We start from the raw sequence: 15,248 nt of genomic DNA on the forward strand, positions 1-15,248 counted from the left end.
GTCAGTGCTTAGGAGAGAGGAAGGGTAAAGATGACGTGATCAATTTTGGATATGTTGACTATTTAAAAGGAATTTTATAGAAGTTTGGCTATGCAGCTCAGGAGAGAGTTCTTAGGTTAAAACACAGATCTGACTATGATCACTATACAGGTAGTAAATGAAACAGTATAAGTAGATGAACTCACCGGGGAGTATATATGTAAAGTGAAAAGAAAAAATGTCCGAAGGAGACCTCTAGGGAATAACAATGTTTAAAAGATGAACAGAAAAGGCTGAGGAGTGGCCAAAGAGATAGAATAAATAATTTTTTTAATCTTGCAATGCCAGTCATTGCAAGATTTCCAGGAGGAGGTTTCAAGGAGGGCTCATCAGTGATGGCAAGTACTAAAGGGAGGTCTGGAAAGATAAACACTTTAGAATCTCCAATGCTGCAGTGATTTGAAGGTTATTCTTCACATCTTCAGAAGCAGTTTCTGTGGCAAAAGTCAAAATGCAATGGATTGAGAAGGGTATGTAAGGTGTGAAAGTGGAAGTAGTGGCTGTAGACTAGTGCTTCTCAGACTTTAATGTGCATACAAATCACTTTTGGAATCTTGTTTGAAAATGCAGCTTCTGATTCAGTATGTCTAAGGCGGGGCCTGAGATATTGCATGCCTAACAAGTTCCCAGGTAATGCTGCTGCTGCTGCTGGTACACAAACCGTCCTTTAAGTGACTCTGGTATAAACCACTCTTTCTTGAAGGGGAAAGCCATTGGATTGGCCAGAGAGGGTGTAGAGTCAAAAGAATTTTTTATTGTTTTCTTTTTAGATTAGATTCTAGATCGAGATTGAAGATAGAGAATGGGTAAAAAAAAAAATGGAATTGCCTCTCTTAGGAGGTAGAACTGAAATACTGAGTACAGGAAGGGAATTAGGCATGAGTAGGAGAGACACCTAAACCTGAAGAGACGAGGGTAAGGAAGACAAGAAATACAGAAAAGTCCGTTAGTAGACAATACCTGGCATCTGGGTTTCTGTTCAAGGAATTATTTATCATTTTTATTCTTAAAGACTTGATTGGCTAGACTGTGGAGTGTGCTTGTGAGGATAGAAGTAAGCCCACTTTGCTTTTCAGGTATAACTTACTTTTCTGCACTCATCAAATCGAAGTTTGAGTGACAAGGTGTAGGGATAAAATTCAGTGTGTTTTCAGGGTGGGGAGAAATGTCTTTTTTTATTCTACATATTTAAAAAGTATATTTATATTCCAACAAATGCATCAGTTTTGATGTGCAGATTTGCAGTGATGAATGGGTTTTATTGTGTGCATTGCATGCTGGTGACATGGTAATAAATCCGTGGTGCTGGAATTATAATGGTACCCTTTAGCTCCACTTTAATGACCTCTTGCTGAACCCTTTGGAGTTGTTAGTACTTTATTTGCTACATTTGGCAGTTAATTAGTTGACGGTGGGGCAGGCTGGACAGATGGATTGTCTAGTGATATGTTGTGTCTATATATCAGATTTAAACAATTTCTTGTCTATGTCTTGTGAGTGACCTAAAATTATTAGCTGAAATATTTTTGCATAAATATAGATTAAGCTTCTCCCCCAACTTTAAGCTTTCATCTCAACTAGTAGTTCTTCCTTGCCAAAGGAAGCCATTATTTTTTTAAATTAGTTCCTTTTAATGACCAAATAAGTCACATTTGAAACATCTGCCTGTTTATGTAATTAATAAAATAACATACATGTTCCATTATGACTGGATGTTGATATTTACTTATAAATCTATGACTCTCCCACCAGTGGCAAAAATGCAATCCTTTTACCTTAACTCATCTTGCAAAATGGAAACCAACACGCACTTTCCTATATTTTTTAACCAAAACAGAAGAATGAGCTTTTGTCAGAGGACGAATTCATTTTCTCTATGAGAATATTCAGCATACTTTCAAGGAGGTAATATGATCTTTGACATTCTGTTGATTAGGAAATTGAGAGATCAGCGTGAATTCCATTTCTACCTCCTCTGCATACATGTGACTTTAGGAAAAATGTTTTGTCATTTTCACTCCTGTAAGTTCTGTTTACTGTCTTTTAAACTTCTCTATTCCACAGATGGTATTTTTTCTTAATTGGAAAGTAGCCTTAATAACTTAGAAATGTGTTTAAATAATATGCTGCTTTGTGCTTGCTGTGAGAGAGCATTTTATCTAACGTTTTATTATGAAAAGTTCCGATACACAGAAAAGTTGAAAGAATTGTAGAATAAATGTCCCTGCACCCACCACCTAGATTGTGCTATACAAATTCATCTCTTTTTCTGCCCATCAGTTGCGACTATCTTCTGATGTATTTCAAAGTAAGTTTAGAGACATCAGTACCCTTTACCCGTAAACACTTCAGCGTGCGTATCATTAACAAAGTCAGCATTCATTTACAGTTCTTTTTGTTGGTTTATTTGCTTACTTGTTTGTCTCTTTGTGGCAAAATTTGCGTACAGTCAAAAGTACAAAGCTTATGTGTACCAATCAACTAGTATTGATGAATGGGTACACCTGTGTGACACATGCTTCTATCAAAATAAAGAAAAATACTGTCACCCTAGAAAGGAAAGAACCTTTGGATGTTAACTAGACTTATTATGGTGATCATTTCACAATGTATACAAATATCTAATCATTATGTTGTGTACCTGAAACTAGTGTAAGTTTATATGTCAATTATATCTCAATTAAAAGTAATAAGAAATGAAAGGAACTTTTTTATGTTGGCTTGAGTTTATTTCAACTGAATTTTAACATGACTTAATATAAGATTGTCAAGCAGTATCATAGGAATAGTCCGTCCAAGGAAATGATATGGATGTCTATATGCTATTTGTTCATCCAGGCACTGGAATGACTGAGTTCTTCCTTGTAAGATGAGCTTCTATCTCTGGCAGAAACATCAAGGAACATGTATTTCACAGATTGTTAAGAGCAGGAAAGAACCCCAAGGATCATCCAGTCTACTATCCCCCTTTGCTTAATGGCTCAGGATTTGAAAAGTCCAAAGGTGTTACAAAAGTGCATAACTGCCTATCTTTACCCCTGTAATTAGGGGTCAGATCCTCTGCTCAATGTCTTGTGTCCATCATTTCCTTAATCTTCATAGATTATTAATCTTATCATTATCCCCATTTTACAGAGAGTAAACTGTGAAAATAGCACTAAATTACTAATCTTTGCCATGTTCAAACTAACCTTAAATGTTAGACTGATATTATAAAATTTTTTTCACTTAATTATTTGTTCTGGGTCTGTCTTCCATGAATTTAAAACTAAATACTTGGCTGTTCCTGAATTCCAGCTTTTGGGGATTTAGAGAGGAAGCATTTTTTCAAAGTAGTCATAGTAGCTAGGCTTTAATCATTTGCCTATATAATTCCCCCCTCTTTTCAGCTTTTTGGTCTGAAATGTCTTCTCAGACATTTTATTCTGTGTTTGCACAGCAACCACATTCCTCCTCTCCTGTTCCTAAATAGAGCAAATGCCCGTTCATACTAGTTGCATTCGACTTCATGCTTAGTATATGCTTCTTCCTCTTCTTAATGGGGGTTAAGTCGAGACTTATCTTTGCAGAGCTTAACTACAGATAAGACTTCTACAGAACCATGTTTAAATTCCTTGTGGAAATAGGAGGAACATATCTGAATATTTCCTATAATTTGGGTTATTATTATTTTGACTTTCCCTGGTTCCTTGTAAGTCTTTGAATGTAAAACATTGAGATATACTCACGTTACTCAAAGTATAGCTGTATCCCAACTTTATACATGCGTAGAATAGTAATAATCTCTTTGTTTTCAATTCCCTTCTTGATCATGCCTAACCTTTCATTGACTATTTTGGCTTCAGGGAACAGTCTGTTTTGATTACCATATCTTTTTCCTGATACTTACAAATGGTTCAGAGTTTATTGTCTTAGCCTCAATTGGGAAAATTTTCCTTACAGTTGACCACAGTTAAATATATGACACTCTTTACCTATTCAAATGACCTCAAAGATTTACTTGTAATTTAACTCTTTAAGCTCAATATTTTCTACCTGGAATCATTGAGACCCACATTGAGGCCCGCAGAGTGCTCCCCCTAGCAGATTACAAATGTTTGCTGATGACTCTAGTCCATTGTTTAATCTCTATACAGAGAAGCAATAACACCTTGCTTTAGAATGGTCCTTGAGACTTTCATCCATTATCGAATTTTGTGTTCACAACAGTTCTTTGGTTGTGCAGCTATCATTATTTCAATTTTGCAATTGAGGAGCTTGAAGTTGTGGTAAATCAACTTTTGCAAATTACAATAGCTATTTCATCACAAATCCAGGGCTATAACCCATTACCAGCTGCTGGTCAAGGTCTCTTTCTAAAACTTAGGCACGGTAACTTCTGTTCCAATTTCTGCAGTCTGTAACTTGAGTGCAGAAATTGGAACAGAGCTGTTCTTTGTTCTATATTCAAAAAGGCAATCACTTTATTTTTGTAAATAACATTTTTCCCTAGAAGAGATGTTGAGGGAATTTATATCAGTCAAGATTGTATATCGATAATCAAATATAGCTAGCTTAAAAACTTGAAGTGAAAGATTGGTTAGTACTCAATCAACTGAACTGCTTCTTTCTCTGCAATATTGTGGTTCTTGACATGATTGCTTAGTTTCCAATTTGACACTTCTGGAGATCCGTAAATCAGGACACATGCTAAGTCCCAGCCTGTCATCCTGAGTCCTGGCATTGGTTATTTATTCCTTTCATTATCCAGCATCTACTTACTGCACAAATCAGTTGAGAAGCTTACCATGTTGGACCTCTTAAAGAAGAAACGCAGACATTTGGGTAGCTCTTCAATTAGCAACATGCACAGATTATGAGTTTGTAAGCATATATTTTATTATTATTTCATTTCACTTTTGTATATCAGATGAATCTGGTATAAATATAAATCTATAGAATGAGACCAAGTACATTGCCGTAACATATCTTTGGTCTGTCAATAATATCCTGGATGGAGTCTTGCAAGTGTGGTGAAATTCTGTAGTTTGAATTGTTGCCAATTATGGGTGGTTAGTAGCTGTAACTACCACGATGGTCCTGTTCCAAGATAACTTCCCTTTGATGGTCTTCAGTCTTCAGATTTTGCTTACTTTCATTCCTTGACAAAATAGATTAAAAAAAAAAAAAACTTCTAAGATTTTCTTTTGTATATATTCTGCAGGGTCTACTCTTAGGATAGCTATATCAATCAATTACACAGCATTTTTTTTTTTTTGGCTGTGCTGTACGGCTTGTGGGCTCTCAGTTCCCCCAATCAGGGATTGAACCTGGGCCCTCAGCAGTGAAAGCACAGAGTCCTAACCACTGGACCACAATTCCCTACACTGCCTTGTTTTTTTTCACTGTATCGACCCTTTTAATAAAAGGTACCAATACTCAAATGATTCAATAAATACATATATAACAAAAGTGAAAAAATTAAAAGTAGCTATGATGAGATGAGGTTCTTCCAAAATACTCCAACTTGTCAAGCATCCTTGGAGTCTGAGCCAAAGAAACGCCGCCATTTTGTTCATCCCTCCACCCGCCCACAGACACTTCCTTTGACCCACCTGCATCCCCAGCTAACCACAGTATCTCCTCTAGGGAAATTTCCATGTTAGCCCCGGGACTTGCCAGGGCCTCAGTACACAGACTGAAATGCTAAAACATGAACACTTGTACAATGTGGCTGATGGGAGGAGAGGTGCAACGCCTTCGTTCTTCCTGGGAAAGGACGGTGTCAGTGCTGCCTAGCTAAGGAGAGCTGGGCAGGAGGCAGTCCCCATGGTGTCTCAGCCCTGCCACCACTGACTGCAAAACATCAGCAGGATCAGAAAGATACCTTGGGAAGCTTAGCAGCATTCAATAAAGGATAGATACAACTCACAGGTCAGAAGAAAAGCATCACTAAAAATTGCATAACTGATAGCTGCTTCATTAGTCTCTGTGCACTGATTTGTTTCTGTGAGTCTAGTCAGCTTCACTGTTCAATGAGTATTTCTCAAATGTTCTTTATCACACAGATCTAAGTCCTCAATTGTATTGTGTCCTTAGCACAACTGTTGCATTTCTTATTATTCATATTTGCCCAAGGGATACATATTTCACGGGTTGCAACCCTTTCAAAAAGATGAATTCTCCAAAGTTGTGTGTATCGTGCATTTTACAAGTCGAAAATATATTATTAAATTTTTATTGAAGTACAATACACATAAGGGAAAGTGCACATAACAGAAATGTCTAGCTTGGTGAATGTGCACACACCGATGACAATTTTGTAAACAGCACCCAAATCAAGAAAAAGAATATTAGCAGAGCCTCAAAAGTCCCTGTCATGACTTTCAGTGCCTACCAGTCCCACAAAGGTAACAACTATCCTGACTTCTATAGTCATCTTACTTTTTCCTGGTTTTGTACATTTTATAAATAGAATAATACAGTATGTCCTCGGTCTTGGCTGGCTTCTTTCCCTTAGCATTATGTTTGTGAGATTAATACATATTATTGAATTTAGATGTAGATATTTAATTCTCATTGCTGGGTAGTATTCTGTTGATAAATTTACCATAATTTATCCATTCCATTTTATAGTAGATGGGAATGTGGGTAGTTTCCAATTTGGGTAATCTTCTAATTTAGTACATGTCTTTTGGTGAATGTAAGTATGCATTTCTCCGGAATATATTCCTGGGAGTGGAATACAAGTCAAATCATATTTTAAATATCTTTGACAAGTTGACTAGAGAAATCTATGGTGTATCCTTTTGTAAAGAAAATAATCTCTCTGTAATTTCTACTCTGCAAAATGGAGTCTCACATATGGTTAGTTATTTCACAAGGGGCGTTACATCTGCTGACTGTCTTTCTAGTATTCATGTAATTGTACTTATGTTAATAACAATATGATAGTTTATTGTTGTTATTATCCTCTGGAGCTCAGTATGTTTCAAAATTTGAAAATGCCCATAAAAATATCCTTATCCAATATACACATGTACCTTTCCATGTTACTCAGTCTAAGATTTAATTAAAAAGACAGACTGAGGCAAAAAGACATGCCAACAGATTCTCTTTGACCTACAGTTTATTTTAAGAATGTTCGAGAGAGATCATTGATTACTTTTGGCTTACAGGATTCCTCCCCCAACAGTTATTTTTAATTTATGGATTTTTTAAATGAGATGAGACTAGTAGTAAACATGATATTAAAAATGTTTTATACATGATAATGTGGTCAATGCAAAGGCATTAAATCAGAAACAAAGGAGGCCCAGAGAATATTTGTTAGCTTATAATAGAGAGCATAAAGAGTAAGAGGAAAAGAGAGGGAAATGTGAAAGACTTAATCCAGTGTTCAAATTATATGAACTTGAAATGCAGTAAAGAGACAGTGATTGCTTTTAAAGAAGAAAGGCTCAAGGTCCTGGGTAGAGGTTAACTTTGAAAGTAGCATTTTTACATCATTCTAAAGAGGAAACATGGATAATTGAAATAGTATACATGGACAATTCATTTGGCAGTTATCAAAAGTATATGAAGTGCCAAGCACTGGGTTGTGCACTAAGACATTTTTTAAATGAGTGAAATTCTTAGACTGGGTTCCCTCAGAAGCAGACCTTGAAACAATGATTTAAGTAACTGATTTACTTGTGTGGTGATCCCAGGAAGTACCAGTGGGGGAGTAGGACAGTGAACTATGTAAAGGAAAGAAACCAATAATTGAGCCAATTACTGAGCAGGTTGTTTCTGTGGGCAACTAGAGTCCAGCCCCAATGAGTGAAGTCTAGGAGATAGTGAAAAATACACCTGACAGTTGTCACCAACAAGGGGCAGTTATGTCCCACCTCTCATCCATCATTGACTGACTGACTTGCCAATTCTCTACAGTAAGATTTCTACCACTCTGCTAAAGTTATTTTCTGTATGGTCTTCAGGAAATGTCTTGTGGTCAAAGCCAGTGGATACTTTTGGCATGGGCTTTAGGAAATCTGACTGCTTGGGTCCAAGTGTTGGCTCTTCCATTCACTATCTGTATGACCTTAGGCTAATGCTTTAAGCCGGTCCTTATTTCTTCATCTGTTAAATGAGGAGGACAGCAACGACAATAACAACACAAACAATGATACCTACCTCTTAAGGTCGTCGTGATGATTAAATGAGTTAATACATGTAAAAAGTTTAAAGCAGTACTTTGAGCAGAGTGGGTATTGAAATAATGTTTTATTATGATTTTTATTAGCTCTTGTGACATCTGTGGTATTTAAAAGTGTTGACCACACTTGTGTTTTTGAAATTTTCTCTTATCCACGTTTCTGTGGAAGTGTACTTTCCAAGTGATCCTGCTACCTCTCTAGCCATTCATCCATCTTATTGACTACTTATGCTATATTCTGTCTTTATGTGTTGTATTTTTCAGGACTCCATCTTTAACTCTCTGTTTTGCTCAGTCTATACACCATACCAATGAGAATGTGTTCATATTGATGGCTGCAGTTTTTACGTCTCTCTACTGATTACTAGCCCTGGATTTTTCTGTCTCCAAAAGTATGCAGCTATGCTATAGCATCTTCAGTCCAACTGACCAAAATGATAGTCCTATGTGGAAGATCCTCAAAACTTTCCACTGAATAGGTCTAAGATTGAACTCATTGTCTTTTCCCTAGAACTGTTGATCTTTATTCCTTGAGTAGATGGTAAATAACACCTCCATCTAACAGGCACCAGCCAACTGGAAGCCAGGGAATCTTAGACTCCTTTGTTTCCCCAGTGCTTAACCTAATGCCTGGTATCCAATAGATGGTAAACAAAATAGTAACTGGCAGGATGGATAGATTGATGAGTAGAGGTAAATGGAGGGGTAGATGGATTGTTGAGTGAATCTATAACCTATAAATCTATTTTGTTAAGTATTATCTCATGATCATGTACAGTTGAAGGTGAAGGATGAGAAAGCACATCTTTAGTGGGACGCACACTCAGTAAACCATTTTCTCTTGCTAAATTATGCACACATGACCCCTTTGGGATGAAAACCTTCACTGCTGTGATTGAACAGGCATTCAAATGCTATGTTTGTCTGAAATAATGATATAGGCTACAGAAGTTTCCTCCTTTTTCCATAATTAAGAAACATCTACCCACATGATAGGAGAAACTATTTTACTTCTTGCTCATATCAAGTGATGGCCTTTTAAAAATATAGGTTATGTCTACCCTATTGAAATGAGTACAGGATGTACAAAATATTCACTGGCATGAATGCAAATGGCTTACCATGTTTTTGTCAAAAATACTAGGTGTTCTAAACATTCTGATAGCATAGTAAAATCTTGCTAATTAAGGATGATTAAGGCAAAGTGTAATCATAGGCTTTTAGAGGAAAGTCAGTTTTATTGTTTTCAAATACATGTAATACATATATAACAATAAGCCAAGAAAAAAAGTGGTGCCAGCTATGCATAATAAAGTAGCCTGCTATGATAAGTTGGAAAATGGTTTGTAGTTGGGTTATCAGCTTTTTCTATGATTGATAAGAAAATATTCCAGAACACTTAAAGACACGTTTACTTATATTTTAAATAACTTTTTTAATAATAGCACTTACACTAGTAATTTTGTAAACTAAATATTAAATAGACTAATAACTGTAAATCTCAACTATAATTAGTGCTATACTACCCAGTGGGGGAACAACAGCAATGCCACACAACAAAATGGTGCTCAAAGATTATAAGGAGGTATTGACATTTAAACAGAGGTTGACATGTTAACCAAAGTTGGAATATAATGTTGACTGTGTCTGCAACGCATAGTGAACACCCAAACCAACATGAACCTGATAAAAACAGTACCTATAATGCATGTCGCTTACTGGGTTTTACCTATTCTAGGTACCAAATTCTTTAATTCATGTCATAATCATTAGTCTTGTAGGGTCGGTTTAGTCCTGATCATTATTTACAAAGTATCTCAAGTACTTCTTGAACTCATAACTTCTTGTAACTTCAGGGAGGCAACAGCAGGTTTAATTAAGAAGGACTAACCTTATATCATGAAATAAGAAGCACAACACTGTGCTGTATACCTTTTATTTGTCCATTGCCCTTCTCTACCTCACTGTCTACTCTGGGAGGCTACTCTGTGTCATCGTTGGTCTCCCATGCCCTCTGGCTTCCAGTTGGTTTAGCCACTGGGAGCCCTAGTAGGAAATTGAAGCGAGAGGGCAGAGAGGTCAGGATATTTATTCTCCTAGTTCCCTACCCATGAAGTTGCTTCAGGCTGACTGTGTCCCTTGACAAAAGGTTACTGCTCTTCTCAGGGTGGTTTCTCCTCATGAGTCTCAGCTTCTGGCCACTTCTCCCTCCCCTCATTTCTTGGGCCTATGTGTAGTAACAGCTCCACTGCTGCAAGGCCTAGTTTCTTGTATTATCTTTGGTGATTTTCCTACACCCTGATTATGTTACAGTTTTCTCCTTTGTGAATAAATCTCTCAGATTATCCAGGCCAGATCACAGAGGAACATGTATATCAAGCTAAGATATTCCAGAGGACAGCGGGGAGACATTGAAGGGTTAAGTGAGGGAGTAGGGTGATCAGGTTTATATTAGTTATAACAGTGTCTACAGTGTAGAAGTAACATTGGAAAACAGAGACTTGAGACAGAGGGACTATGTACAGTCTATTGCAAACATGTAGGCAGAAAATGATAGAGCTTTGCAGTGACAACGTGTGGAAAGAAGGAAGGAGTTCTGTATGAGAAAAATTAGTAACCAACTATATATGGTGTTTAGTGAGGCTTAGGGAAAAATCTAGAATGTCTGTCAGATTTCCTCCTTAAGGAATAGAGTAAATGGTGATTTTATTATTTGTTTTCTATGGCATTAATTCCACTTTATGAAATCAGCTTAAAGAAAAGATGATGTGGTCCTCAAAGAAAAGAAAAAACAATCTTGTTCTGTTTATTTTTAATATTCTAAAATAAAGTATTCCAGAGCAGAATCTATAGGGAATCTCCATCTTTGACTCACAGTGATACCAAAAAATAGTCTCGGTGTAAGCCTCTCCCACTTATAGGATATAACTGGCATGAATTCTTAGATATTGTTATAAGAAGTTTCCAGTATGCCTATCTGCTCTTGGATTGCCCCAGGAAAATGTTTTCAGAGCAAGTGGTTTATTTGGGAATTGAGAGGAACATCAGTAGGGGAGTGAGGAAGTGAGACAGGTAAGGCAAGACAGCCAGTAAAGGATGGTACATAATCAAGCAGGATACCCCTATGACCCACTAGAGCTTTATCCCACCCTTGTAAATCACATACCTCACAGTTATCTCCTCTAGCATCAAGGGTGCTGGAATATTCATACCCCAATGACCACCATCAGTCATTGGTTACAGGGTGCTCCTGGGAGGTAGGGTGGTAGAAGAGTGGGGAGGGGAGCCTCAGTTCCTTGGTGTATCTAGCCTACCACTTAGATGGCAAAGCAAACTCTTTATGGCAACCCAAAGCCTACAAAGAATGAAATGTCAGTGATGGTATTGGAGGTCAGGCTGCCGAGCACTGAAGTGATAAGGGCAAGGAGATGTGGGCATTCTGCTATAGGAGCTTTGGAAAAGATTATTCATATTTAGCTCTTGCGATTAAGAGTAGACAGAGTTAAATTTTCACATATACTATTGATGTTCTAGATCACCTTCAGGAAGTTGATTTAGCAAAAACTCATGTTTGCCTTTTGAAAAAAGTAAGAAATTCCATTGTCTGTCATCCTAGCTGTAACACAGTAAGCAATTTCTTTTATAAGTAATATAAAATGTGAGTTAATATTTGGATGTTACATTTCACATGTCTTCTGCAGGCTAGCATTCACTCCCATATATTAATTTTTCCTTCTCTTCCAGTTGAAAGAATTCAGAGTCAGTGGGATGAAGTACAGGAACACCTTCAGAACCGGAGGCAACAGCTGAATGAAATGTTAAAAGATTCGACACAATGGCTGGAAGCTAAGGAAGAAGCTGAGCAGGTCTTGGGGCAGGCCAGAGCCAAGCTTGAGTCATGGAAGGAGGGTCCCTACACAATGGATGCAATCCAAAGGAAAATCACAGAAACCAAGGTTAGTATCAAAGAAATGTTCTTAAAATACCACGGATTAAAATTTCATGATTTTTAATGTTAATTTATTAAAAGAAAATATAAGCTAAAATGAACAGTAGTCTTTGCAAAGTAGAGATTAGAGGAGAACTGATGGCTAATATCAATCTTAAAATTAATTTTTTAATAAATAAGATATAGGCTGATTTTCACATTCCATCATCTTTTAAGATCACTTCAAAGTTGTATGTACTTATGTAGTAGCATGAAGTCAATCAGATGGACTTAATTCCTTCTTAGAAAAAGTAACAGGTCTACTCCTTCCTGCTTTATTTGAGGGCACTGAATGGAGAAGGGAAGGGTGGGTGTGAGAATACGGCAAGGGTAAGCTGTACTCTCACTTTCTCCTCCCATTTTCTGATCTCCAGCCCAACTTCCCTTCTTTCTCTTCCTTTTCTTCTTCTTCTCCCCACCCCCCCCCAAACTTCATTATATATTTGTCCACTCAATAATCTAGAACTCTTCTGGATAAATGAAACAGAAAAAGGAAAGGAAATAAAATCTGTTTGACTATGTCTATCAAGCACCATGCATGATACTTTATATATAGATTGAATCCTTTCAAACCTCATATTTATAGGTCAGTTTGGAAAGACCTTAAATGCTAAACAATAGGTAGTCCTTAGGGGATATTAAGCAGAGAAGTGACATAGTGGGAACTTGATCACATTGATCAAAACACTCTATAGATGTTTTTTCTGGTAGGAAAAGGCCTTCTGCTAAACAAGTATCTGAATCTCAAATTACCTATGTCATCTGAGAGAAAAGCCACATAGTTTTCTTGGATGGAGTGGCTGCCATTTCTAAATTAGTCACTGTTTAGACTATGCTAAGCTACATAGCATGTTTATTTACACTCGGTTTATTTGGAGAATAAACCCTGAAATCTCAGTAGCTGAATACAATGGTGATTAATTCCTTGGTTGTGTCATAGTCTAATAGAGGTCAGAGAACCCTTCTTGGGAGCTCTCCCTTAAATGGTGACTTGGAGATCCAAGCTTTTCTAATTGTATTGAACTATAATTTTAGAATCGTGGCTGCCCAAAGTCACCACAGAAGAGTAAGAGAGAATGCGGTCAAGACGGGGGGGTTTTATGGCCAGGCCTCTAGATTATGGACATCACTTCCACCCACATCCCATTGACCAGAACTTGTTTCCAGTTTAATTTCAGGAAGAATCAATGGGAATAACGAACTAGTGAGTGTTTAGCCAGTCCTTGCCATAGCTGGTTTTCCAAAAGGTCTGAAGAGCAAGGAGGATAAGCTTTTTATTTATATAACAAGAATGTTAGGAAGCCATATAGGATTTTACAAACTTATCAGTACCTTTGTTGGAGGCAACATCTAGATGAATAAAAATTCTCTCTTTCACAAGATACTTGTCACCACTAAGATTTTCTCCCTTTCATGAGCATAGATGAATTAGGAATTTCTAATGATGGTTTTTCCAATTTTTCATTTATTGACTATATGAAACATAGAGTCTATGTGGTTATTCTTGAGGGTTCTGGTCATATCTATCAGGTACTCAGTGTGTTATGCTGTTTCTTTTTTCTCTCAAAAACTTAGGGTTCTATAAATCTAACAGATCATGGAACAAAGTGGTTAACTACTGAGGAGGAATTACCAGGGAAAAAGAGTTTGGATTGGACTCTTGAGTGAGATGAGGGGAAGGAGAGATGAGAGGCATATAGAGATAGTGTTGATCAGGACAAGAAGACTCTGAAAGTTGGCAATTGAGAAACACTCTTAAAACACACAAGAATCCTAAAGCGACGGTAAGAATGATAAGAGTCTAACAGCTTCTAGAAAAGCAAGGGACTTTAAATAAGAGACAAAGAGTTGCAAAACAAAATATGAAAAGAGAAAACAAAATAAATTTTTCATCAAAACAAGTAAGGTGTTTTGGACACCTGAGACAAAGACAGGATTGTATTATAATTGCTATCTTTGTCAAACTTTTGAAATACAAATTTGCTTTTGAATAGTCAGTCTAAAACTGCATCTTAAAAATGGCTCAGCCATTATCTTTGAAAACTTATGTTTTTGTTTGTGTTATATGTTTAGGAATTTAATGATACATATTGCTGCAAATTCAATGTAAGTTCCTAACATAAATAGAAATGACTAAAGCTGTAACTTTCCTGTCCATTTCATAAATGACATATGCTAAAACTAAAAGTAATACTAACGCTAATACTAACGTTTAGTGAATACTTGGCTATTTGTCAAAAACTGTGCTAATCTCTTTACATATATTGGCTTATTTCATCCTCCCAAAAACTTTCCATGAAAAGTACTATTATTGTTCCCTGTTTACAGATAAGTCAATTGAAAGCCTAGAGAAGCTCAGTGACTCCTCTTAAAAGCAGCGGAGTTGGGATATGAATGCATGGCAATTACTTTTGTAAATGACCTCACAGATTTCCTCTTTAACCTGTTGTCTGTGTGTCTAAAACAAATCAAGAAAACACCGTGAGGATCAGAAAGGCAGACCATTGTAGTTGGGAACTGACAAATAAGGTTGTACTACTGATGAAACAACAGGTGGAAAATGAAAGCAGTGAAACAGTATACCGGGGAGAAGTCTTCCTATTCTGTTTTACTGTGAAAAACTAAAAAGATAACTGCAAATTGTATTCCATTTTTAATGAAACTGCAATGTTTAATTCTTATCAACGTCAGGATGCCTTATAAAATGGAGGACTGCCTTTGTGTCTAATGTGTTATCATCCCTGAGTGATATTAGCTGGCTTATCGCTTATAGTTTTCTTTGAGGAAGAAAGTGTGAAAATAGACATAATAGATCCTGATTAATTTGACCAGCATCTCCTTGCTCCATGAAGCCTTTCTTAACCTGTGTCTCCAGGGTTAGCAAGAGAGCTGGTGAGCTTCGTAAGGCAATCATCAGGCTGTGTGTATAGAGTTGGAAGCTGTGATTACAGCAGCCAGCCTCCCTGATGACTGCCCTCACTGTCACAATGAAACGGTCTCAAAGCCAACCGCCAGCACTGTTACACTCTTTGAAAACTTGAACCA

General features: G+C 36.9%; 1 protein-coding gene across 5 annotated transcripts in view; it reads left to right on the top strand.

Annotated features, from left to right (window-relative positions):
- DMD (dystrophin) overlaps nt 1-15,248 on the top strand; it is a 1,940,210-nt gene that overhangs the window by 1,401,660 nt on the left and 523,302 nt on the right. For all 5 annotated transcript variants that reach the window (XM_057717394.1, XM_057717395.1, XM_057717398.1 and 2 more), the window contains one exon: nt 11,960-12,171. In XM_057717394.1, the coding sequence (XP_057573377.1) occupies nt 11,960-12,171 (212 nt within the window). The remainder of the gene's footprint in view (nt 1-11,959; nt 12,172-15,248) is intronic.

The sequence above is a fragment of the Hippopotamus amphibius genome, chromosome X (assembly GCF_030028045.1).
Source record: "Hippopotamus amphibius kiboko isolate mHipAmp2 chromosome X, mHipAmp2.hap2, whole genome shotgun sequence".
NCBI classification, from domain to species: domain Eukaryota; kingdom Metazoa; phylum Chordata; class Mammalia; order Artiodactyla; family Hippopotamidae; genus Hippopotamus; species Hippopotamus amphibius.